Here is a 24,874-nt window from a genome sequence, read left to right on the forward strand (position 1 = left end):
AAGGAGGTGCTAGGGACACTAGCGCGTCCATAGCGCCTCCTTTTAGCCCGGAGCGGCGGCTGTCAGCGGGTTTGACAGCCGACGCTCAATTTTGCCGGCATCGGTTCTCGAGCCTGCTGACAGCCATGGGCTCGAAAACTGGACGCCGGCAAAATTGAGTGTCCAGTTTTCAGCCCGACAGTCGTCGGCCCATTTAAAACTTTTTTTCTTTTTTTTTTTTTCACCCTTTGGGACCTCTGACTTAATATCCCGGTGCCAGCAGAAACTAGTGCCTACCTTCGGGCATGCGTCGGAGCGCACTGTACTGTATCAGCCTGTAAGTTTTTGTACTTGAATTAATGGGAGGGTAAAGTGACTTACCTGAGGTCACAAGGAGCGACAGCAGGACTCAAACTCTGGTCTCCTGGTTCGTAGCCCACTGCTCTAACCACTAGGCTATTCCTCCTCCCTGAGCAAACTTAGCAAACTCATTTGCTTTATTATTACCCTTACCCTTGACATTAGACTGTCTCTGAGTATTGATAAGTTCGGAAACGTAAGAAAAAAAGCTTCTTTGGATTAAATTGAAGTTTGTGACTTTTAGTGGAGTAAAAATCTCGTTTGGCAGTATTAATTTTCATTCTATATTTAGTAAGTGTAGTTCTTTTTTTTTTTTTTTTTTTTTTTAATTTATACTTTATTGATTTTTCATGACATTTACATTGTAAAATCACATTTCTTTTACATAATACAAGGAAATATTTAAAGCAGCTTTAAATTCCTAATACATTTACCATACTATTAGACTACAAAATAAACCAACAAGCTGCAATAAAAAACTAATAATGTGGGAGCCCTTAACCAAATAATAATACCACTTTCTATATAGGTGGAGGGTGAAATAGTCTAGTATCTTATTGGGCTAACATTGATGATACTTCGGTTTCCAATTGAACCTGATTCTTATCTCTAAGGAAATTTTCCAAATGAAACGGTTGGGAAAAAATAAATTTTTTCCCCTGGTAGTTAATAAAGCATTTACTGGGGTATTTCAAAAAGAAAGTAGCCCCAAGTTCTAATACTCTATTTTTTAGGGCAAGAAATTGTCTTCTCCTGACCTGGGTTGGTCTAGATACGTCTGGGAATATATAAACTTTATGCCCACAAAATAAAATATCTTTACTTTTGAAAAACTTTTCCATAACTATCTCTTTATCTCTTTCTGAAATAAAAGAGACAAACAAAGTTGCTCTTTTATTTATCAAATCCACAGATTCCTCCAGGAAGGTAGATATTCCTGGCGAGCTTCCCCCCTCCCTCCCAGGAAGATCTCCTGTTTGAGATGGAAAATAATAAATTTTTGAGATAGCTGGTATCTCATTCCATACCAAAATTTCTTTTACATATTTAGCAAACATTTCAAATGGTGACAATAATCTTGTCACTGGAAAATTTACAATGCGCAAATTCTTTTTACGCATTAAATTCTCCAAGTTTTCCATATTAGAATGTAAAACCAAATTATCAGATGTGTGCATACTTTCCAGCTTTTTTACATTTTCCATTTCCAATTTTACATTTTGAACAGATATTTCTAAATTACTCAAACATTTCCCCTGTTCCTGTATAAGAATCTTATTTTTATTAAGCACTGCGCCTAAAGAGATATTCATCTGTGTTACATTGGAATCCAACTTTACCATCATCCTCCACAGATCCCCCATCGTCACATTGGTAGCGTCCACAGCTGGAAGTCTGACGCTATCAATGTTATTTATCAAGGATCCCTCACTTGTTCCTTGCTGTGCTGGCTCGGAACAGGGGGCACTTACAATGTTCAGTTGTTGTGAAATAATTTCACCGTCACTTACTATTGGTGATCTTCCCGTGGCTTCACTTGATAGTTCCAATCGGGGCTGTAGAGGTGTTGTCCCTATGCCAGGGCTTAGGGAGACTTCAAAAGTATCCCTAACTCCATCCCTTAAAGGCGATACTTTGTAGACATGTGCGTCCATAGGCCCTGATCCACACGGGGCTGGAGAAGATGCCACGATTTTTGCCTTCCTCTTACGCCCCATAAATTTCAAACAAAATCAATCTCAAACTCTCCAAGCGATCCAAGTCGATCTAAGTCGGACGCACGCCCCTTTGACGCACGCCCCTTTGACGCACGCCCCTTTGACGCACGCCCCTTTGACGCACGCCCCTTTGACGCACGCGGCTTTGACGCACGCGGCTTTGACGCACGCGGCTTTGACGCACGCGGCTTTGACGCACGCGGCTTAGACGATGCGCCGGCGGCTCGGTGCGCCGCAGTCCCGCGTTCTTTTCAGGACCCGGGCGCAGGAGTGATGTCACCGGCAGAGGGTCCACAGCTGTGCTGGTCTCAGACGTCTCCGCCTCCTTCTCGGGCTGCCTGCGTCGGCTTCTCTCCCTCCTCCTGCACGAGTCAGGCTCCGGTCTCAAACTGCACTCCCGCGGTCTTTTCAGGACCCGGGCGCAGGAGTGATGTCACCGGCAGAGGGTCCACAGCTGTGCTGGTCTCAGACGTCTCCGCCTCCTTCTCGGGCTGCCTGCGTCGGCTTCTCTCCCTCCTCCTGCACGAGTCAGGCTCCGGTGAGTGTAGTTCTTTATTGAGCAAGGGAACAGTAGTTGGGAAGCTTGCGCCATTGCCGTTCAAAACGGCACAATTCCCTTTTCAAATTTGCTAATTCATGATTGTACCAGGGTGCTTTATGCTTAGAAAATGGAGTGATTTGCTTCTTAAGTAGCGGGCATAACTTAGAGGCTAATTGAGACATAATGTTATTCCAAGAGTGGTTAGCATTATCAGCATTAGGGGTATCTAAGTTTTTTAAAGCATCAGGTAGGCTGGCAATTAATTCATCTAGGGAACATGCTTTTTAAAATTCTATTTCAATTTTATTTGGCTGGATGGAACATAACTCAAGGTAATTTAACGACAAGGAAGTTTGGATCAGATGATGATCAGACCATAGAACCGGTAAGTTATTAACAGGACTATCACAAATCAACAAAGAATTGACAAAAATAAGGTCTAAAATGTGATCAGCTTTATGAGTGGGATCATTTAATTATTTGTTTAAAGCCTAAAGCTCCCATAACCGTTAATAGGGACTCACAATTTGATGATAATGGCAATGAGTGTATGTGTAAATTAAAATCTCCTAGTATTATCGTAGGTAGATTAGGGTTAACTCAAGCCGTAATTACTTCAATGAGCGGTGATATATTATGTTCTAATAAACCAGGAGGACATATAAACTAGACAAATTTGTAAGGAATTAGACCTAAACAACCCTATCTCGTAATTCGGAACAGTCTTTACTTCTTGGTGAATTAAATTAAACTTCTTATGGGCTAAAAGTAGCAGGCCTCCACCTTTTTTATTCAACCTAGGAATAGAAAATATATTATAATTAACACCAAATCCGTTGGTTTAAGCTAAGTCTCCCTCATTCCACATATGTCTGGTTGATGATCACTTAGGTGATCTGCTAGGATGGGAATCTTTTTAGTCAATGATTGGGCATTAAAGAGGGTTAAAGACAGTACTGTTAGCATCAGTAATTTAGGATTTGAAATTTTCCAAATAGAAGTCAAAGTACTTTATTGAATTTGGCTCTAGTTGCTCTCGAAACTTTCTGTCGGCAGTTAGTGATAGTTTGTATTGGCCATTTGGCCATTGTAGAATCAGAAGAGGGTCTCCCCAAGCAGGAAATGAAAGATGGATCCATTTAGAGATGATAGGGCCTGAAATTATCGGTGAAGGCACAAAGGGGGGGCACTAGGGAGAGCTCCTCTTTGGCGCCAGGCAGCCGATGGCGCTTTTGAAAATCGCGCCTGCAGATGACGTCAACGGGTGGGAGGGACAAGCCCTTGCTGATGGTCCCGATCACCGGGAGAAGTCTCTTAAACCCAAGCAGGTAGACAGGTAAGCGGGCATGATGGAAAGCCTCAGGATGTCAGCAGAGGCAGAATTCAGGAGTCCAATAGGTCCAATAAAAGCTGAGTGGTTTATTCCTTCACCCCCACAGCCATTTCTTAAGTCAGACCTTTAATACAAGAAAACAAAATGTCATAAAGTCACTTTGACAGTGCTTTTGCTGCACTAGTGATGAAGCAGGGAAATACATTTCTCTCTCGAGTCTCAGATCCAACCTCAGAGAACTGTAGCTTGGGTCCCAGGTCCAACCTCAGAGAACTGTAGCTGGAGGCTACAATTCTCTGAGGTTGGACCTGGGACCCGAGAGAGAAATGTATTTCCTTGCTTCTTCACTAGTATGGCAAAAGCGCACAATTAAGCTGTTTAATTTATTGCTGGAAGGATGTGGTCAAGGCCAGTAGTAGAAATGGGTTTAGAAAAGGTTTGGACAAGTTTTCTGGAGGTTGGGTGAATGCCACTTTTTACTGCTAGGGACTGAGAATGAAGAGGGAATGGACCTTCCCATTAGGATCTATTGGGAACTTCTAAGTAACTCTGTTTGGACACAGTCAGAGGCAGGATGCTGAATTTTGATGGACCATTGGTCTGAACCACTATGGAACTTCTTATATTCTAATATTCCCAGTTACTGAGTTTAATGCTGATTAAGCACAGAGCATGTGTGTAAAAAAAAAAAAAAAAAAATCCATACAGTCCTCTATCTTGTTTTATCCTATGTGTCCAGTGCACCTAATTTCCTGATTACTAATAATTTATTTATTTTATTTGAAAACATTATCATCTGCCTTTTCTACTTTCAGGGCAGGGTACAATAGAGCACACATAGTCATAAATAAGACACATCAATAGTATCATAAAAATATAAATAATAAAAAATCAAAGCTAATGAAGAGACATGATACTGGAGGTGGAGAGAGTGTTCTGACTGTTTAGCTCATATATGTCTTTGCTTGTAGGGTAAAGTTGGTCTTTACTGCCTGAACCCGCCCTACCTGCCCGTGACGTTTGCTGGCATTAATAACTACCTGTGGATTCCTGGGATCCCTGGAAAGAGTAAGGTTTCAATCAGCTTCAAATTCCGAACCTGGGATACTGTTGGCTTGCTTCTCTTCACTAAATTCATAGACAAGGTGGGATATGTGGAAATGACCTTGAGCGAAGGTCAGATCAACGTCTCAATTGCGCATCCCGGAATGAAGAAGGTGGAGTTTGCTGCAGGTATGGGGTGAGGCATTGCATTAAATGTTTTGTGGAATTATAAATGGTGTTTTATTAACCGAAGAGCTATTCCAGCTAATATTAGGGTGGGGAAGAAATTCACCTATGTGGCTGAGCCTCGGGCAAGAGAGTAGAAATGATTTAGTAACTTGTTCAAGCTTTCCTGCACCCCCTTTCCTTGCTCCCAGTTACATAGCACTGCAGTGGTACAGTAATGCTTGTTTTCTGACCTGCTGCTGCAAAGCCTATAATATCCCTTCAAACTAACTTTAGTTTCTGATAGCAATGATCTTTCTGGACAGCGGGTTTGTTGGTAGTCTTAATACCCGTCTGGAACTGAAGGCCATTTAGGTCACCCCCAGGTCTTCTGTTCAGCTAGGGAGGAGGCACCAGATATCCCCAGACTGGGTCTGTTTCCCTGTTCTCTCGCTCTCTCATCTGTGCATCGGCAGGCTACCGACTCAACGATGGTTTCTGGCATGCGGTGCTTCTGGTGGCAAGAGAGGGCTCTGCTGTGGTGGTCATCGATGAGGATGAAGGAGCCGAGTTCAGGGTTAATTATCCCTCCGAGTTCCAGCTTCTGACTGGGGATGTGTACTTTTTTGGAGGTGAGTGAGCTTTCACAGCTTTGCGTCTCTGTTGATGTGGAAGGTTTTTATTGTATTGTGTTAATTGTACTGTAAATGTAGGAAACATTGACTGACTGGAAAAGAGAGCCAGGTGCCTTCCTCAGTGCCCCCACCAGCAGGGAAATTCTTGTAAAATTTTAATGATTTTAAACTGACTGCATTTCAGGCTGTCCAAAGCCAGTGGGAGACTCCGGCTGCCAGTCGAACCAGACGGCGTTCCATGGTTGTATGCAGATGATTTCCGTGGATGGCAATCCCCTGGATCTTACTCTCATGCAGCTTGACAGACTGGGGAAATACTCTGAGGTCATGTTCAACGTGTGTGCAATAGCTGACAGGTATCCTCTCCCCCCCAAAAAAATAGAATTTCTTCTTCTCCCCAAACATTTTTATTTTTTTCTCCCACAAGAGGGTCTCTGTGGTGTCCTCAAGCCCAACGTGTGTGTGTGTGTGTGTGTGTGTGCGTGTATCTTTGCTCATAGATAATAATTATTTAATTATTTGGTCTTGCTCATGCAGTGTGGTAGAAAGAGGGAACCCCCCCAATAATGAAAATAAAACAAAGCTCTGAGGGTTAGTTCACAAATAGCCTTCAGGGGAAGAAATGATGCCCATTGGTTTGGGAGTGTAAGCTGAGAAAAAAAAAAGCAGAGGAGCAAATAGGATGGAAATAAAGTGACCAAGAATGACAGGTGATTGGTTTGTATTTAAATGTGGAGTCCGGGCCAAAAAAAGAAAGTGGGAGTATATGGTTGGCCCTAGAGAATGCAGCAGTAAAATGGTGATTTTTTTAGGGGGGGGAGAAGCATTGACATTGGGGAATGCAGGGAGCACAGTGCCATAATTAATTTGGTGCATCAGCAAATCATCAGCAGATAGCTGCTCGTAAAAGAGAAATGCATGACCATGAAATGGATATGATGTCCAAGCAAGGGTCCTTACTAGCTCTCTCTCGGCCTTTAGGTGCATGCCAAACCCATGTGAGCATGGTGGAAGGTGCCATCAGTCCTGGGATGACTTTGTCTGTTACTGTGATATGACTGGTTACAAAGGAGAAACCTGCCACAAACGTAAGTTTGTCTTCCCTGACACACTTTTTTTTCCCCCCTGCCTTGTAGGCATGATACAGATTGCGAGATTGCGTTTTTATACAATGATTTATTTATTTATTTATTTATTTTTAGATTTTTTTTATACCCGTGTTCCTGTATGAAATACAGATCACATCGGTTTACATTGAAACAGAACATAAATTTCGCCTAGAGGCATTACATAGAACAAGGTTACGGAACTTGGAACAGGGTAAACTAGTTCAAAATTAACATTGTAAATTTAAACATATTAGCTAGCAAGTCTCATTGAGCAACAAAAACATAAAAGCAAAACAATGATGGTAGCCTAGGTACATTTCTGTAACTTTTAAGAGTGTGGTGGTGGTGGTAGGGAGGGGCAGGGTCTTTGAATACCTCAGTGAGTCGTCAAGCCTATTTGCTTTCCTTTTGGCCTGGTTTGCAAAACCACAAGGACCTGCTTTTTTGTAAATTAGTGGGTCCCGGAAGATTTGCTATGCGGCAGGCGGGTCAGGAAACAAGACCCCCCATCGTGATAACGCAACTGGGGAAGGAAGCATGATTAAATCAAAGTGGTTGCTGTACAAGACCCCAGTGCTCCACTTCCAGGCTCCGGGAAAGAAGCAGATGTCGCTTCAGTGTATGCCCATCTCTGAATCTGAGATGATGCCTGATTTAAGCTACATTTCCTAGTCAGACTGAGGAGCCAGCAGCCGAGTCCGGGAATCAAGCCAGTGGCCTCTCCCACGTGGCCCTGAACCATTGGATTTACGCTATGTAACTGCATTTTCCCTGTACTTACCAGGATCAGTGCAGACAGTGGGTTATCTCCCCCTTCCAGCAGATGGCGTCAGAGAGAACTTTGAAGGATGCTTCCTTATAAGGTAGTGCACCCTCTACTAATCTTCAGTATTCTCTGGACTCCAGCAGATGACAGTGGTGGCTTTCGTTCCCCACTGAGATGACTAGAAAGCTATTTTAGGAATTTTCTCTTTTTTCCTCAGCTTTCTTTCTTTTGGATGGATCAAGTCTAATTAAAAAAAAATTTTTTTTTGAATTTTCTGAGGGAATTATTTGGAGAGCTTTCCTGTAGCCTCCGCTCCTGTTTTAGTGGGAGCATTCTATAGCTTGCAGGCAGTACTAGTTGCAGCTCTCCCCACCTCTCCCATTTCTGTTGTTGGGGTAAGTTTGTTTTTATTTCCTTTTGACAGGTTATTTCCTCTCTTCCTCTCTCCGGGGTGCAAGTTGGTGGTGCCGACCTCTCCCCCTGTGGCTGCTATCAGACCCGCTGCCCCTGAGACGCTGTTTTCCTCGGGGCAGCCGGCACAGAGAGGCGTTATTCCTCTGTGCCTCTATCTGTGGGTCGCTGAGGGATAGAGAGAGAGCAGGACTGAAGCGGAGGCTATTATCCGCTTCTTACAGCCACGAACCTGGTGAGCGTTAGGAAGAACAGGCTGAAGCGGAGGTTTTTCCCGCTTCCCACAGCTTTAAACCCTGCCTGTTTCTCACGTTAAGAACAGCTGGTTCCCTCGTGGCTCCGTCGGGGTTCCCCATGCCTTGTTCGTCCAGGTGCTGCGCTTGTGGAGAGCCCGGGTCGAGGCTCTCCCACGAGGGGATTTGCACAGCTTGCCTCCCTGGTGGGGAGGGACCCTCTTAACCGCTGGGCCGCTCTGGGTCTCGTCTTCTGGCACGCCTCGACGCTCAGGGACTGGCCCCGAGCCTGCTGACCGCGGGAACGGCGGCCATTTTGTCTCCAGACTCGGCTGCTCCGGTGCTAACAGGAGAAGAGCAGGACGCTCCTTTTTCATCTCAGTCGCCGGTTTTGACACCCGTTCCACCTCTGGAGCCTTTTCCTCCGTCAGGGGATCTTCCCACTCTTCCTCCATTGGGGCCACCTCAGTTTTCCATGGATTTTGTTCTCCTGCTTCACAATGCTTACCTGGCCAGAATGGGCCAGCACCAGGAATTTTTGGCAGGTCCTCCTCCTCCTAAGGTACCCAGAATGGCTGATTCCACTGAGGTCTTGGGAAATGCCCAGACCGTGGGGAGTGCCCAAGGATCAGGGGTACCTCCGACCACTTCAAGCGCTCTGAGGGCCGTTTAGTACACCCCTCTGCGGGGGGGGGGGGGGGGGTGTCTGTTTCTCAGCAGGACCCGGATCCGGATGAACCTTCAACTATGGCTCAATTGGAAGGGGATGATCCTAGAGTCCTGCGGATCTTCCAGAGGGATGAGCTGGACCCCCCTCATTCCACATATTCTACAGGAATTGGACATTGAGGCCCCTCAGGACCCGCCTGAGCCTAATCCACCAGTGAAGAAAGGGGACCCCCTTCTGCCTGGTCTATGTCCGCTGTGTAGGTCCTTTCCTTCCCATCCCACGTTCCTTCAACTGTTATCCAGGGAATGGGATACTCCGGAGACCTCCCTCAAGGTCTGCAGAGCCATGGATAAGCTATATCCTCTCCCGGATGTTTTCCTGGAGCTTCTTAAGGTTCCCAAAGTAGATTCTGCAGTCTCAGCAGTGACAAAAAGAACTACCATTCCAGTAACGGGTGGTGCAGCCTTGCGAGATCTTCAAGATCGAAAGCTGGAAGTTTATCTTAAGAGAGTTTTCGAGGTGTCCGCCCTGGAGGTCTGGGCAGCCATTTGTAGTTCCTTCGCTCAGCGTGCAGGCCACCACTGGCTTCAACAGCTGCTCAGTTCCCAGGAGTTGCCTCCTGAGGAAGTACTTCAGGCAGACCACCCGGAGACCGTCACATCATATGGAGCAGACGCTCTGACATTCTGAGAGTATTCGCCAGATCTATGGTGTCTGCAGTCTCGGCTAGATGCCTCCTCTGGCTTCGCAACTGGTCAGCGCATTCTTCTTCCAAGTCACGGCTGGGATCCCTACCCTTCAAGGGCAAGCTACTATTTGGGGAGGATCTGGACCAGATTATCAAGTCCCTCGGAGAGAATAAGGTACACAAAGTGCCAGAGGATCGCCCTCGTTCTTCTAGGTCTTTTAATTTCACTAGAGCCGATCCTGGAATCAACGTCGTTTCCGCCAGGCAAGGACTGCAGCTCCTCGTCAGCCGTCCTCTCTATCTCAATCCTGGACTCAGTCCTTTCGTGCCCGAAGACAGCCCCGCTCTGGTCCGGCCCAGTGGATGTCCTCCAAGTCTTCACAATGAAGCTATGCCGGCCCACTCCCCGATCCCCAGGATAGGGGGACGTCCCTCCCTTTTCTACGAGAAGTGGGTCAACATCACGTACAAGGAAAAGCTTGGTTCTTCAGTCGCAGAAGAGAGTACGGCGCAGAGGGAGTGGATGCCTTAGTCCTCCCCTGGCCCAGTCACGTTCTCCTCTACGTGTTTCCTCCTTGGCCTCTGGTGGGCAAGGTGCTCCGGAGAATAGAGTCCCACCAGGGTCCGGTAATGCTGGTGGTGCCGGCATGGCCCTGTCATCCGTGGTTTGCAGACTTGATCAACCTTGCAGTGGACGGACCTCTTCGTCTGGGTCACCTTCCGCACTTGCTGCATCAGGGTCCGGTATCTTTCACCCAGGCCGATCACTTCTGTCTTGCGGCCTGGCTTTTGAGAGGCGCCAGCTGAGACAGCGTGGATACCCAGAGGCCGTTATCTCGACCCTTCTCAAGGCTAGACAGACATTTACCTCCATCTCCTATATCAGGGTATAGAAAGTTTTTGAGAACTGGTGTGCCTCCATACCTGTGTCCCCACAGACCACCTCGGTGGCTCAGATCCTATCTTTTCTTCAACAGGGTCTGGACAAGGGTCTGGCCTACAACTTGCTGAGAGTGCAAGTCTTTGCTCTAGGCAATCTACTTCATCAACGAGAGGGAACTTTCCTTTCCTCTCACCCGGATATCATCAGATTCCTCAGGGGGATGAAGCACGTAAAACCCCTGGTCCACGCTCTTTATCCTTCGTGGAGTCTCAATCTTGTTCTCCGAATCTTGGTCGGACCACCTTTTGAACCCATGCGTTCCGCGACCCTCAAGGATATCACTCTCAAGACGGTTTTCCTGGTAGCTATCTGTTCTGCCCGCAGAATCTCGGAGCTTCAAGCCCTACCTTTGTTTTACGGATTCGGGAGTTTCCTTGCACACTGTGCCTGCTTTTCTGCCCAAGGTGGTTTCCAAGTTCCACTTGAATCAGACGGTAGAGCTTCCGTCCTTCTCAGCGGACGCATCGGCGGATCTACGTAAGCTAGATGTCAAGCGTATCCTCATTCGCTATCTGGAAGTCACTAATGATTTTTGCTTGTCGGACCATCTTTTTGTTCTCTGGCATGGTCCGAGGAAGGGGGCCAAGGAGTCGAAAACTACCATTGCTCGCTGGCTGAAGGAGGCAATCTCGGTGGCCTACATTGGAGCGGGTCGACAACCTCCGGTGGGTGTAAAGGCCCATTCTCTTCGAGCTCAGGCTGCTTCCTGGGCGGAGATGCAATCTGTCTCGTTCCAGGAGATTTGTCGAGCGGCAACTTGGAAATAGTTACATACCTTTGCTTGTCATTATCGTCTACACACACAGTGTCTACTTTTGGCTTCTTTGGCTCTAGGGTCATTCGACAGGGCTTTCCGGGGCCCACCCTACATAGAGAAGCTTTGGTACTTCCCACTGTCTGGACTGATCCGGGTACGTACAGGGAAAAGAAAATTATTCCTTACCTGCTAATTTTCGTTCCTGTAGTACCAAGGATCAGTCCAGACGCCCTCCCTGACTGTTTTATTGGGTTTGGGATTACCTCTCTGCTCAAATTGTTCTTCAGTGCCTTTTTTCCTTTGGCTGGTTAATGGTTCATTCTGCAAGTTTGTTGTTTGACACTGTTTTGTGCCCTTTGCACACTGTTATTTGTTACTAAATTCTGTTGTTCTTGATCCATCCTGATTTTCCTCTTTGCTTTGATATACTCCATACTGAGGATTAGTAGAGGTTGCACTACCTTATAAGGAAGCATCCTTCAAAGTTCTATTTGACTCCATCTGCTGGAAGGGGGAGATAACCCACTGTCTGGACTGATCCTTGGTACTACAGGAACAAAACTTAGCAGGTAAGGAATAATTTTCTTGTCACTCTTAGCTTTTTCTGATCTGTTTCTGTTTCCTAGCTCTCTTTAAGGAGTCGTGCGACGCCTACAGACTTAGCGGGAAATGGTCGGGAAACTACACTATTGATGCTGACGGGAGTGGTCCGCTGAAGCCGTTCTCTGTATACTGTGAGATAACAGGTATTCCACAGTCCTCTCATGACCTTTCATGCTTAGTCAAGAGCCCCTCCCTTCCCCAGCTACCCCAAGATTTGACATTAATGTAACTGTTTTCACACTGAATGACAGGAAATGGTTATACAAGGAAGGAAGTGATAACTGAACACACACATATGGAATTTCTATTTATTTATTTATTTTTAAGCACTTTTAAAAGTCAGCCTATCGAAATTGACCTGCATCTCATCAGGTCAGGATCATTGTGGACCTCTTCTGCACTCCACGCTCCGCCAAAGTTTGCACCTGATTGGTACAACTTAGCAGGAGTTATTTTGCCTCCGGACAAGCAGGGATAAATATATAATGTGACCAACCCTTTAGTTTGTCACTAGATGGTCCTAGCTCCCTTACCATTTGGACTAGTAACAGCATGGGATTTTTCCATTCGCTTTCAGTCTCTCCATTGAGCTGACTGTGGATATTCCAGGGGCATAGGTGGAGCTCGAGATAGAGTGTAAAGTTTAGTTTTGAGTTAGGTTTTGAAGAGAAAGGAGCTATTTTTTCTTTTCTCCCTGCTGAGTTGGGCCCATGAACCCAGCGTGGTGATTTTTCTTGCATTCAGAGGAGATCCCTTCAGTACACTGTCTGTCTGTGAGAGGGTCTGCCTCCCTTTTGTATAGAGTTGAGGTTTTTGTAGCTTTTGATCCAGTTTTGATATGTTTTCTTATCCTGGAGGGACACCCTGTGCCTTGTGAAAGCAGCAACCCTTCTATTCCCAGCATGAGATATTTTGAATAGAGACTTTTGGAATTTTCCCCCTTTTTATTCGTGTGGAGGTTTTTGTCCCACCCCTCTCCACATCCTGGTGAAGGAGACAGAGAGAGCTGTGAGCTGAACTGCAACATTTGGCCTCACTCCCTGAGAGGGCCATCAGGATTGTGACATTGAGCCTTGGGAGACTCCCAATCGGATCTCCACCCCAAAGGGACCAGTACACAGGCTGTAGGCTTCAAACTGAACTTTGGACTCGGGTAGGATCTTTTCATGGTGTGGGGCTTCCACCATAGGATTCCCCCTCTACTGGGCTGTTGCCCAGATGAGTAGGCAGTGGCAAGCTCCCTCTCAGGAGCTGGATGGATGGACACCAGCACCCCAGCAGAGACATTGTGTAAGTAGTTCCACTGTACAGTTTTTCATTTGTTGAATGTTCTGTGGGACAGCGAGTGACTTTTTGGAAATGATCAGCAAATATGATTTGAACACCCAGTCTGGCTCTAGCCTGTCTGTCCTTGAGGAGAACACCACACCAGAAAGATATCAGGAGGTTTTCCTCTCCCCCCACAGAAAGAGCTCACCCCCTGAGAAGTGCAGGAAGGATGGCAAGAGCAGCCCCGACTTATAAATACTTTTATGGCCCCAAAAACCCCATCAAAGGGTTACAATAGTAATGATGGCAAAAATGGACCAAATGCTCCATCCAGTCTGCCCAGCAAGCTTCTCATGGTAGTATCTGCTGTGCCTTGCAGATTACCTCCATGTTTCTCTCAAGGGTAGCAACTGCCGCTCTGTGTTGTTATCCCCAAGCCTTAGGATAACCCATAAAAATTTACTGCTAGCAACATTTTTACTGGGTGATGAACCATCTTGAAAATTCAGACAGTGCTGACGTGTTTTGCTTATTCACTTGGCCTTAGAAGCAGTCTGCATATTAGTACCCCAGATCATAAAAGTCCGGGCCTGAGTTGGTTGTCATCTGAATCCAATTCCTCTTCCACTCCCCACAGCCTTCAAAGCAGAGAGTGATGTTGTAATTACGTCAAAAGCATCAAGACGTATTGGTTAAGAGTAGTAATCCCTTGCCTTCTGTTAAGGCTAGTAACTGCTGCTCCGTTCAGGTTACCCCCATGCTTATCAGTTCCCCAGACCGTAAAAGTTGGAGCCCTTGTTGGTTGTCGTCTGAATCCAACTCCTCTTTGCTCCCTGCCATTGAAGCAGAGAGCAATGTTGCAGTTGCATCAAAAGCAGCATCAAGGTTTATTAGTTAAGGGTAGTAACTGCTGCACCAGCAAGTTACCCCCATGCGCCCTTTTCTTCATTTCCATCCTCTGGCCTTTAGGGATCCACAGTGTTTATCCCATGGCACTTTGAATTCTTTGACTGTTTTCATCCTCACCTCCTCCTCTGGAAGGGCATTCCAGGCGTCCACCACCTTCTCAGTGAAGAAATATTTCCTGACATTGATTCCGAGTCGCCCCCTTGGAGATTCATTTATGACCCCTAGTTGTATTGATTTCTTTCCAACAGAAAAGGTTGAAACCATTGCATAGAGCTTCTGACACATCTTTAAAAGCACAAATAAAGAAAATCCAAAGGATTTGTTCTGCAGAAACAAAGCCTTCCTATTTACACTGCCACAGTTAGAAACATTAATTAGGCTGATCAATTATAGTATCTTAAAGTGCAAAACTTGTTTTGTCATATAGGAGCATTTTTAAAATGTGTGGGGTTTTTTGTTTTTTTTTTCAGTCTGTGGGCTTTGCAGCAATTGTCTAAGGGAAATTATTTGCAAACTTTGCCTTTGAAACATGTTGTGGGTACAAACTACCCACAGACGCTTGCACTAACTTTTTATGCAGGTACTTTTTTTTTTTTTTTTTCTGGGGAAAATAACATGCACGAATTTTGAAAGTGCCATCTGCACATGTTTTGCTTTTTCTCTTCCCGCCGACCTAAACACACTCCCCCTGGGAACGCGCCTCCTCATAACGCGACTGAAAGTTTTCACGTCATGGAACGCCGTGGACCCGTTTGGCTGCTTTTGAGAGTAGGCTTCACGTGGCCAGTTTATGTGAGTAAAGTGTGCTTCAGCTGCCTGATGATTGGCTTGGAAAATTACAGAAGAACATAAGAAAATGCCATACTGGGTCAGACCAAGGGTCCATCAAGCCCGGCATCCTGTTTCCAACAGTGGCCAATCCAGGCCATAAGAACCTGGCAAGTACCCAAAAACTAAGTCTATTCCATGTTACCATTACTAATGACAGTGGCTATTCTCTAAGTGAACTTAATAGCAGGTAATGGACTTCTCCTCCAAGAACTTATCCAATCCTTTTTTAAACACAGCTATACTAACTGCACTAACCACATCCTCTGGCAACAAATTCCAGAGTTTAATTGTGCGTTGAGTAAAAAAGAACTTTCTCCGATTAGTTTTAAATGTGCCCCATGCTAACTTCATGGAGTGCCCCCTAGTCTTTCTACTATCCGAAAGAGTAAATAACCGATTCACATCTATAATTGTTCTCCCCAGACAGAGAGAGAAATAAATGTGAGCCCCAGCGCACATAAATACCTTTTAAAAGGGAGAAGGTGAAGCCACACGTTGAGTACTTTGTACAATTCTGATTGCTGCACCTCAAAAGAGATATAGCAGAACTAAAAAAAAAAAAAAAAAAATTACAGAGAAGTGCAACAAATGGGCTGCCCTGCTGTACTTTTTCTAGTTCTGCAAATGGAACTGTAGTGTATCAAGTAAACAAAATAATAAAACAAAAATCAAAAAATGATTATGGCGATGGATCGGCTCTCTTATGAAGAAAGGCTGGTTAGGGCTGTTCAGCTTAGAGAAGAGATAACTGAGAAGAGGACATGAGGGAGGGCTGTAAAATCACGAAACAGGTTGATAGGGAACAGGTATTTACACTACCAAATGGTACTAGGGATTCAGAACACGGGAGCTCACAAGATGGATGCCTAATCTGCTTTCTCTCATACCTTTCACTCTGAACTTCTAAATCTTTAACCTCTTACATGCTCCAATACTGGCAAATTTTGAAGATTTAGCATTTCAACGTGCCTGGCAAAAGTTCAAAAGGTGATTCCAACCAAGGGTGGTCCTCGGGTGTCAAGCAACTTAAACAAGACCCCCCAACACCTGAAAAGACCAGGGCAGAAGTGGAATCTGTTATGGGGGAAAAGATGCTACTTGAATTATTTATTTATTTATTTATTTATTTATTTATTGCTTTTTTTATACCGACATTCATGATAGAATCACATCATGCTGGTTTTATTACAAGGAATTAAAAATCTAATGGAGCAAAACTTTAAGGCAACCAGCGACACTGAGTTAAATTTAATTGCCTTACAAATCAATTTACTGCACTACAAGTGGCAGTTTGATAAATGCGCAGTTGGCCGACCTGGATGAAGTTTCTGATACAATGCGCTGCCACTCTGCAGAGCTAACTGCCTTCCGTGTGACGATAGAAGATCTCGCTAACCGAGGACACAGGAGCAATATCTGCCTCCTGGGTGTGCCGGGAAGGGCCAGAGAATACAAACATTGTGCACTTTATTGAATCTATAGTGCCTCAGGTACCGCGTCTATCATTTGAGAGATCGTTTGAGGTTGAGTGTGCCTTTCACGTTTCCTCACAGTGACCTTCAAAGGCTAAATTTCCTAGGCCAATTATTTTTAAAGTATTGTGGTATCCACAAGCGCTTGAAATATTGGCTGCAGCCCAAGCTAAAATACTGGTACTATATGGGTGCATGCTCAAGCCCCTAAGGTTACGTGGTGCTTGTGTGGAGGGTGACTCCAGGGATCTGGATGACTCAGACAAGATGCAGGAGGATGCTGCATCACAACAGGGAGCGGACCCGGATGGGGTTCAGACCCCGGATGTGAGCAAGGATGACCCAGATCTCGTGGAGGGGACTGGGACAGAGAGGGATGACCCTCGAGTAGTCCACCTGTTTAAGAAGGAGAAACTTTGGCCCCTTATTCCACAGGTGATGGAAGAATTGGGGGGGGGGGGGGGGGGAGGAGGGTAAAGCTAACTCAAGAGTTGGATAATGAGGGTGTCAGTCCAGTTCTGGATGGACCGTGGGGGCCACCTAGTGTCTTTCCCATCCCTAAAAAGATTCAGAAGCTGATTAGCTGGGAATGGGATTTCCCCGAAGCAGGCCTGAAGGTCAGGAGGGCAATGGTGAAGCTTTATCCCTTGCTGGAAGAGCATTTGGGCCACCTTAAGACTTCTAAGGTGGATGTGGCGGTCTCTGCGGTAACTAAGAAGACTACAATTCTGGTGATGGGGTCCGCTTCTCTGAAGGATGTCAGGACCGCAAATTGGAGATTCAGTTAACGCGCATGTTTGAGATGCCAGCCTTGAATTTGCGAGCCACGGTGTGTGCTAGCATGATGCAGTGGGCTTGCTTGTGCTGGATCCAGAAGCCTCAGGAACAGGCCTCAACTGGTATGCTCACCCCTGTTCAGGCAGCTCGCCTGGAAGCTGGGGTGGCTTACGTGGCAGATGCCTTGTATGATTTGGTGCATACTTCAGCCAGGAATATGGTCTCTGTGGTGGCTGCATGCAGACTTCTGTGGTTGCGTAATTGGTCGGCGGACATGTGGTCCAAGACTCAACTATACAGTCTTCCTTTTAAGGAGAAGCTGCTTTTCGGAGAGGACCTGGATTACCTGAAGTCCCTGGGGGAATCTAAGGGAAATAGACTGCCGGAGGATAAAAAGGGCAATAAGAAAGTCTTTCCATCCCATTCCCGGGATTCAAGGAAGTTTCGGTCCGAGAGAGGGACTTTCTCCTCTGGTTCCAAGCAGTCGTCTGGTCGCCAGCAGACATTTCGGGGTGCCGGCAGATCCTCCAGAAGCGGGTCCAGTGAGAGGACTGGAGGCAATAAGGCCTCCCAATGAAGTCAGGCTTGCCCACTCCTTGCTGGAAGTGGTAAGGGGGCAGGTTGTCCCATTTATACAAGGAGTGGTCAAGATTACCTCGGACTGATGGTTGCTGGAAGTTATAAGAGATGGTTACGCCTTAGAATTTTTGCATCCGCTCAGGGAAGCCTTTCTGGAGTCCCACTGCTCTTCTCAAAACAAACAGGAAGTGGTAGAGGGGACTTTCCAAAGGTTAATTGTATTTATTTATTTGTTTGTTTGTTTTTATATACCGACATTCAACCCATGTTATCACATCGGTTTACATAGAACAAGTTGAGAAAGTTACATTGCAATAGGGTATGATAACTGGGAGAGCAAAACACAGGGGGAGAGAGATTTAACAGGGAGATAAGGCAAATAAAGCAGATAAAGAATAACTTTGGGAGGGGGGTTTCTCTTATGTTCATTTAGGCATGTGGAGGATCGGGATTGTGCGTTAATTGAGTCACACAGGATCAGTGTAGGAGTGTGTGGGATGGATAGTGGAGAATGGGGAATTGGGCATTTCATGGAGGAAATGGGTTGGCGAGTGGAGTGGGAGGGTTTGGTGGGTGAGTGAAGAGGGGGGAGGATAGGATGGGGGGGTGGGGGCGGAGAGGGTGTGAGTGAGTTGAGTGGTGATTGTCCTTAAGATGTTGTGAAGGCTTTTTGGAAGAGCCAGTTTTTTAGTTCCTTTTTGAAAGTTTGTGATGTTGGTTCAAGTCTTAGGTCGGTGGGGAGGGTATTCATAGGGGGGGTCCAGCTATGGAGAAAGCACATTAGCTGCATATTCCCATTTGAAAGGACCATTAGAATTTTCTGCGGTTCAAGGTATTGGGCCAGTACTTCAGTTTTTGGCTCTTTTCTCTTCGGATTGACCTGGACTTTCACAGAACTGGGGATGGTGGCGGCAACATTGCGATGAGAAGGGATTCTGGTCCATCCAGATCTAGACAATTGGCTTATCCGAGCAAAGACGGAGGAGTAAAGTGCGGTTGATCCGTTAAGCAAGTGATGAATGACCTCAGATCTCTGGGTTGGGTCATCAATGTGGCGAAGAGTCACCTGGTCCCATCTCAATTGTTGGAATATCTATGAGCCCGCTTTGATACCCGGGAGAACAGTGTGTACCTGACAGCAGACAGATTGTTGAAGTTGTAGGGGCACAGCTGTTGCTTCTGCTAGTGCCAATGGCCTGGGATTACTTACAGGTACTGGGATCCATGGCCTCGATGTTGGATCTAGATCAATGGGCCTTTGCTCACATGCAGCCACTGCAGAAGGCACTGTTGGCCAGATGTAATCCGATGTCTGAGCAGTTTTATCTACAGTTGCCTCTTCTAGTGGAATGCAGGTCCAGTCTTTCGTGGTGGCTTTTGAGGAGCAACCTGGAAAAGGGAGTGGAACTGGAGGCACCGGATTGGGTGGCAGAGACCACAGATGCCAGCCTCAAGGGCCTGGGGAGCAGTGTGCCTGAGCCGTTCTGCCCAGGGGCTTTGAGCAGTGGCGGAGGCATTCTGGTGCATCAATCATCTGGAGACTAGGGTGGTACACAGAGCCCTAGAAGAGTTTCTGCCTCTGCTTCAGGGTCGCATGGTTAGTGTGTTTTCGAACAATGTGGCAACAGTGGAATACATCAATCGACAAGGAGGAACGAAGAGTCACGCGGTGGTTTGGGAGACTCAGCTATTTGTTGCATGGGTGGAGCATCACCTTGAGAGAATTGCCACCTCTCATGTAGCGGGCATAGACAATGTGCAGGCAGACTTCCTCAGCAGGCAGCAGCTAGATCCTGGGGAGTGAGAGCTGTCCCCGGAAGCCTGGAATCACATTTGTGCCAGATGGGTTCCGCAGGTGGATCTCTTGGCAACGCGAGCCAATGCAAAGACAACAAAATTCTTCAGTCGCAGAAGGGAAGCTGGTTTGGTAGGACTGGATGCCCTAGTGTGCCCGTGGCCGAGGGGGATCTTTCTGTATGTGTTTCCTCTGTGGCCACTCATAGGTCGAATGTTACGGCACATAGAAATGCATCCAGGGACAGTAGGGCTGCTGGCACTGGAATGGCCGCAGCGTCCATGGTTCGTGAATCTGGTGTATCTGGCGGTGGACGAATCTCTTCAGCTGGCTCATCTGCTGGGATTTTTTCAGCAGGAGCCCATATTTTCGGATTGGGAGGATCACTTTTATCTCATGGCTTGGCTTTTGAGAGGTGGCACTTGCGCATGAAAGGATATTCAGAACCAGTAATTACTAACCTTCTGCAGGCGAGACGGCCTGCTACTTCCAGGCGTATATCAAGGTTTGGAAGGTTTTTGAGACCTGGTGTCTTCAACAACACCTGAATTCTCTGTCGGCGACGGTTTCTCATATTTTATCCTTTTTACAGCAGGGCTTGTCCAAGGGTTTGACCTATAGTTCGCTCCATGTCCAGGTTTCTGCCTTGGGTTGTCTGAGGCAAGGTGCGGGGTAAGTCTTTGGCCTCCCATCCTGATGTCATCTGATTTCTGAAGGGGGTGAATCATGTACGACCTCTAGTTTGGAAGACGTCCCCAGATTGGAGCCTCAATTTAGTCTTGTGGGTTCTCTGTGAGGTGCCTTTTGAGCTTTTAGGACGAGCTTCCTTGAAGGTGGTTTTTCTGGTTGCGATTTGCTCGGCCAGATGGATTTCGGAACTTCAGGCTCTATCTTTCCACCATCCTTTTTTGCATATTACTAACGACAGAGTATCCTTGCATACTGTGCCTTCCTTTTTGCCAAAAGTGGTTTCTGCCTTCCATGTGAATCAGACAGTTGAATTACCGGGTTTCCTGGAATGGTCTAGAGATTTGGCAGAGGGTAGAGATCTCCATCTTTTGGATGTGTGTCGCACTCTGTTACGTTATTTGAAGGTGACTAATTCCTTTCAGCGATTGGACCATCTGTTTGTTGTGTTCAGTGGAGTGAAGAATGGAGAGAGAGCTTCCAAAGCTACTTTGGCTCATAGGTTGAAACAGGCTATTTGCTCGGCCTATATTTGTAAGGGTTGAGCAATTCCAACGGGTCTGAAAGCGCATTCGACTAGACTCCTGCCAGCAGGTGTCTCTCCAAGAGATCTGTAGGGCCACAATGTGGTCCTTGCTTCATACTTTCAGCAAGCACTACCGATTGGATGTTCGGACGCAAGAGGATACTTTCGGTGAAAGTATGTTGAGAGCAGGTCTTTCGGGTGCCCGCCTGGTGTAGGGCTGCTTTGGTACATCCCACTTGTCTGGACTGATCTGGGTATGTTCAGGGAAGGAAAATTGGTTCTTACCTGTAATACTACAGATCAGTCCAGAGACCTGGCTCAGTATTGTTGCTGAAAGACTGATTTTCCTGGTATTTTTCTCTGTATATTGGAGTTTCTTACCAATTAATATGTTTCTATTTTTTTATTGGATCAAGCGGTTGACTGACTGACTGGATACTGTTATGTTATGTTCTTTGCAATCCTTAATTCCCTGTACGTACCCGGATCAGTCCAGACCGTGGGTTATGCCTCCCTACCGGCAGATGGAGACAGAGAAAAACTTGTAGGGCGCCCTCTGATAACCAGTTGCACCCCCTACGTCCCTTCGGTATTCTTCTGTTTCCAGCAGATGAAGGAAGGCAGAACCCGCGGTCCCACTTTAGCAGAAATTTAGATTTGGGGCTGGAAAGTTAGGGAGGGTTTTGTTCCCCTATTTCCTCCCACATTAATTTATTCCTTTGAATGAATCGATTGTAAAAAAAAAAAAAAAAGATTTTGAGAAGTTTTCCTACTTAGTTTCTCTCTTGTCTGTTGTTAAACAATAATAATAATAACAAAGACGACCTGAGGCAAAGAGATTTTGCATTTTCACTTGTTTTACTATCAGGTAGGTGATTGTTAGCAGTGTCCTGGTTTGCAGGAGGTGTAAGCTGGTGGTCCAGCCTCTTCCCCCTGCGCTGCAACCGGCTGCCCGGAGAAGTTTTTGCCTCGGGCAGTGCTGGCTGGGACGCTGCTTTCCTCAGCCAGTCCCTGTATTTGTCTTTACAGGCGGTTGTGTTATTCGTTCGGAGCAGAGGTTAGTCCGGCTTACCTGCTCCTCCCAGGCTTCGGGTGGTGTACTCTCGCGAGTCAGCCGCGTTTTCGACCCCCATGCCACGCTCGGCGCGATGCTCCGCCTGCAGGGAGCCTGGGACGAGGCTCTCCCGCGAAGGAATTTGCTCTCGGAGTCTCCCCGGTGGGGAGGGCCCCTCGAGAGCGGCAGATCGGCAGGCCTTGCATTCACAAGTGCCTCGGCCCTCAGGATGGTCGGCCCCGTTCACGCCGAGTGCGGGAACGGCAGCCATCTTGATTTTGGGGGACTCTGCTGAAATGCAGCTAAATGGCAGCCTGCACGTGGATTCCTTCCCTGCACCTCCCGTGTTAACTCTGGAGGGCGGGGGGGGGGGGGGCAGGAGGAGTCCCGGCACCCTCTCCTGCTGCACCTTCCTCGGTGCCCCCTCCCCCACCTGCTTTCTCTACGGATTTTGTGCTCCTCATGCACAATGCATAACTGGCACGCATGAATCATCAGGATGGCTCTACTCCGGCTCCCCCTCCCGCTAAGGTGAGTCAAGTGGATGGCTCCCAGGGTGCTTCAGGGGGCCCTCAGGGGACTTCCCGGGTTCGGGTAGTCACCCCTTCTGGCTCACATGATCCATCTCCGGCGGACCCAGGTCAGGATCAAGATGATCCAGCTTCAGGCGCACAGCTTGAAGGGGATGATCCTAGAGTTTTGCGTCTATTTCAGAAAGAGGAGCTGGAGCACCTTATTCCCCATGTCCTTTTAGAGTTGGATATTGAGGTGCCTCAGGATCCTTCGGGGGAAGTTCAGGAGCTATCAAAGGAGATTCTGTATTAGCGGGGTTGTGTCCGCTGGCGAAGACGTTTCCCCTTCATCCAAGGCTTCTACAGTTGCTATCCAAGGAATGGGACTCTCCGGAGTCTAGTCTACGAGTTGGAAGAGCCATGGATAAGCTCTGTTCTCTCCCGGAGGACATCCTGTAGCTCCTTAAGGTGCCTAAGGTGGATTCTTCAGTGACCGCAATCACCAAGAGGACTACCATACCAGTCGTGGGTGGAGCCGACTTAAAAGACCTCCAAGATTGCAAGTTGGAAGTATACTTCAAATGTGTCTTTGAGGTGTCTGCTTTGGGAGTCCGGGCAGCGGTATGTAGTTCCCTCATGCAGAGGGCTGGTTTAAGATGGGTCCAACAGCTGCTCGGGGCTCAAGAGCTCCCACTAGAGGAAGCTCTACAAGCGGAACGCCTGGAGGTGGTGATAGCCTATGGGGCAGACGCATTGTATGATCTCTTCCGAGGCCTGGCACGTTCAGTGGTGTCAGTGGTCTCGGCTAGGCGCCTCCTCTGGCTTCGGAATTGGTCAGCGGACACTTCCTCCAAGTCTCGATTGGGTTCTCTCCCCTTTAACAGCAAGTTTCTGTTCGGTGAGGATTTGGACTAGATTATCAAATCCCTGGGGGAGAACAAGGTACATAAGCTCCCTGAGGATTGGCCAAAGACCTTCTGGTCTTTCAACACTTCAAGGAATCAATTTCATGGACAAAGGCGTTTTCAGCAATCAAGACTGGTGTCCCAGAAGCCTCCGTCTTCATGGTCCCAAGCTTGGTCCCAGTCTTTTCGGGGACGCCGACACTCCCGGGATGGTTCATCTCAGGTCTCCGCTCCAAAATCTGCCCAATGAAGGATCGCCGACCCACTCCCTGGTTCCCAGCGTGGGGGGACGCCTCTTCCTATTCTACGAGGAGTGGGTCAAGATCACTTCGGATTGATGGGTACTGGATTTTCTAAAGGACGGTTATGTCTTAGAATTTGCTTGGCCTCTAAGAGACAGGTTCCTCTTCTCACCTTGCGGACCATTGCGGAAGTAACAAATTGTGCGTCAGACCATCATCAGGCTCCTCGACCTTGGGGCCATCCTGCCAATCCCACAAGAGGAGCATGGGTTAGGCCATTATTCCATTTACTTCGTGGTTCCCAAAAAAGACAATGCTTTCTGTCCGATCCTGGACCTCAAGACCATCAACAAGGCTTTCAGGGTTCTCCACTTCCGAATGGAAACACTGCGGTCCGTCATAGCGGCCGTTCGCGGAGAGGAATTCCTGGCCTCATTGGATCTCACAGAGGCTTATCTCCACATCCCCATCCACTTGGAACATCAGCGATTTTTCTCCAGTTCAAGATCCTGGGCCAGCATTTCCAGTTTCAAGCTCTGCCATTGGGGCTGGTGACCACTCCCAGGACCTTCACCAAAGTGATGGTAGTGGTAGCGGCACTCTGGAGGGAGGGAATCTTGGTTCATCCCTACCTAGATGACTGGCTCATTCGGGCGAAGTCCCAGGATCGCTGTCGCTGGTCAGTCTGACAGGGTGTTGGCCCTCCTCAGCTCCCTCGGCTGGGTGGTGAATTTCACCAAGAGTTGCCTTGTGCCGTCGCAGACGTTGGATTTCTTGGGTGCCTGTTTAGATACCCAACAGGGCAAGGTCTTCCTGCAGCAGGACCAGGCACTCAATCTCATGTCCCAGGTGCGACGCCTCCGTTGTCTAGCACTTCCCACGGCTTGGGATAACCTGCAGGTCCTGGGTTCCATGGCGTCCACTATAGACTTAGTGCCCTGGGCATTTGCGCATATGCGCCCACTGCAGAGAGCGTTACTTTCCAGTTGGAAACCGGGGTCGCAGGAGTTGCCGCTGCAGGACTTCGCCAAGGACAGCCTGGACTGGTGGCTCAGTCTCCAGCATTTGCTACAAGGTATCAACTTGGAAATGCCGAACTGGGTGGTTGTGACCACGGATGCCAGTTTCTCCGGCTGGGGGGCTGTGTGTCAGTTCCAGTCAGCTCAGGGTCTGTGGACTGTGGAGCAGGCAAAATGGCCAATCAATTGCCTGGAAACCAGGGCGGTTCGTCTGGCGTTGAAACGTTTTTTCCCAATGGTTCACCACAAAGCGGTAAGGATCCTGTCCGACAACGCCACCATGTGGCGTACATCAATCGTCAAGGGGGAACGAAGAGTCGCCATGTCTCTCGAGACAGACAA

General features: G+C 47.4%; 1 protein-coding gene across 1 annotated transcript in view; it reads left to right on the plus strand.

The window, feature by feature from the left end:
• Positions 1–24,874, plus strand: part of CNTNAP1 (contactin associated protein 1) — a 166,281-nt gene that overhangs the window by 60,687 nt on the left and 80,720 nt on the right. The window contains exons 8-12 of the mRNA XM_029573972.1: positions 4,903–5,164; positions 5,617–5,772; positions 5,960–6,131; positions 6,757–6,863; positions 11,979–12,098. Coding sequence (XP_029429832.1) covers positions 4,903–5,164; positions 5,617–5,772; positions 5,960–6,131; positions 6,757–6,863; positions 11,979–12,098 — 817 coding nt within the window. The remainder of the gene's footprint in view (positions 1–4,902; positions 5,165–5,616; positions 5,773–5,959; positions 6,132–6,756; positions 6,864–11,978; positions 12,099–24,874) is intronic.

Source organism: Rhinatrema bivittatum, chromosome 12 (genome assembly GCF_901001135.1).
Source record: "Rhinatrema bivittatum chromosome 12, aRhiBiv1.1, whole genome shotgun sequence".
NCBI lineage: Eukaryota > Metazoa > Chordata > Amphibia > Gymnophiona > Rhinatrematidae > Rhinatrema > Rhinatrema bivittatum.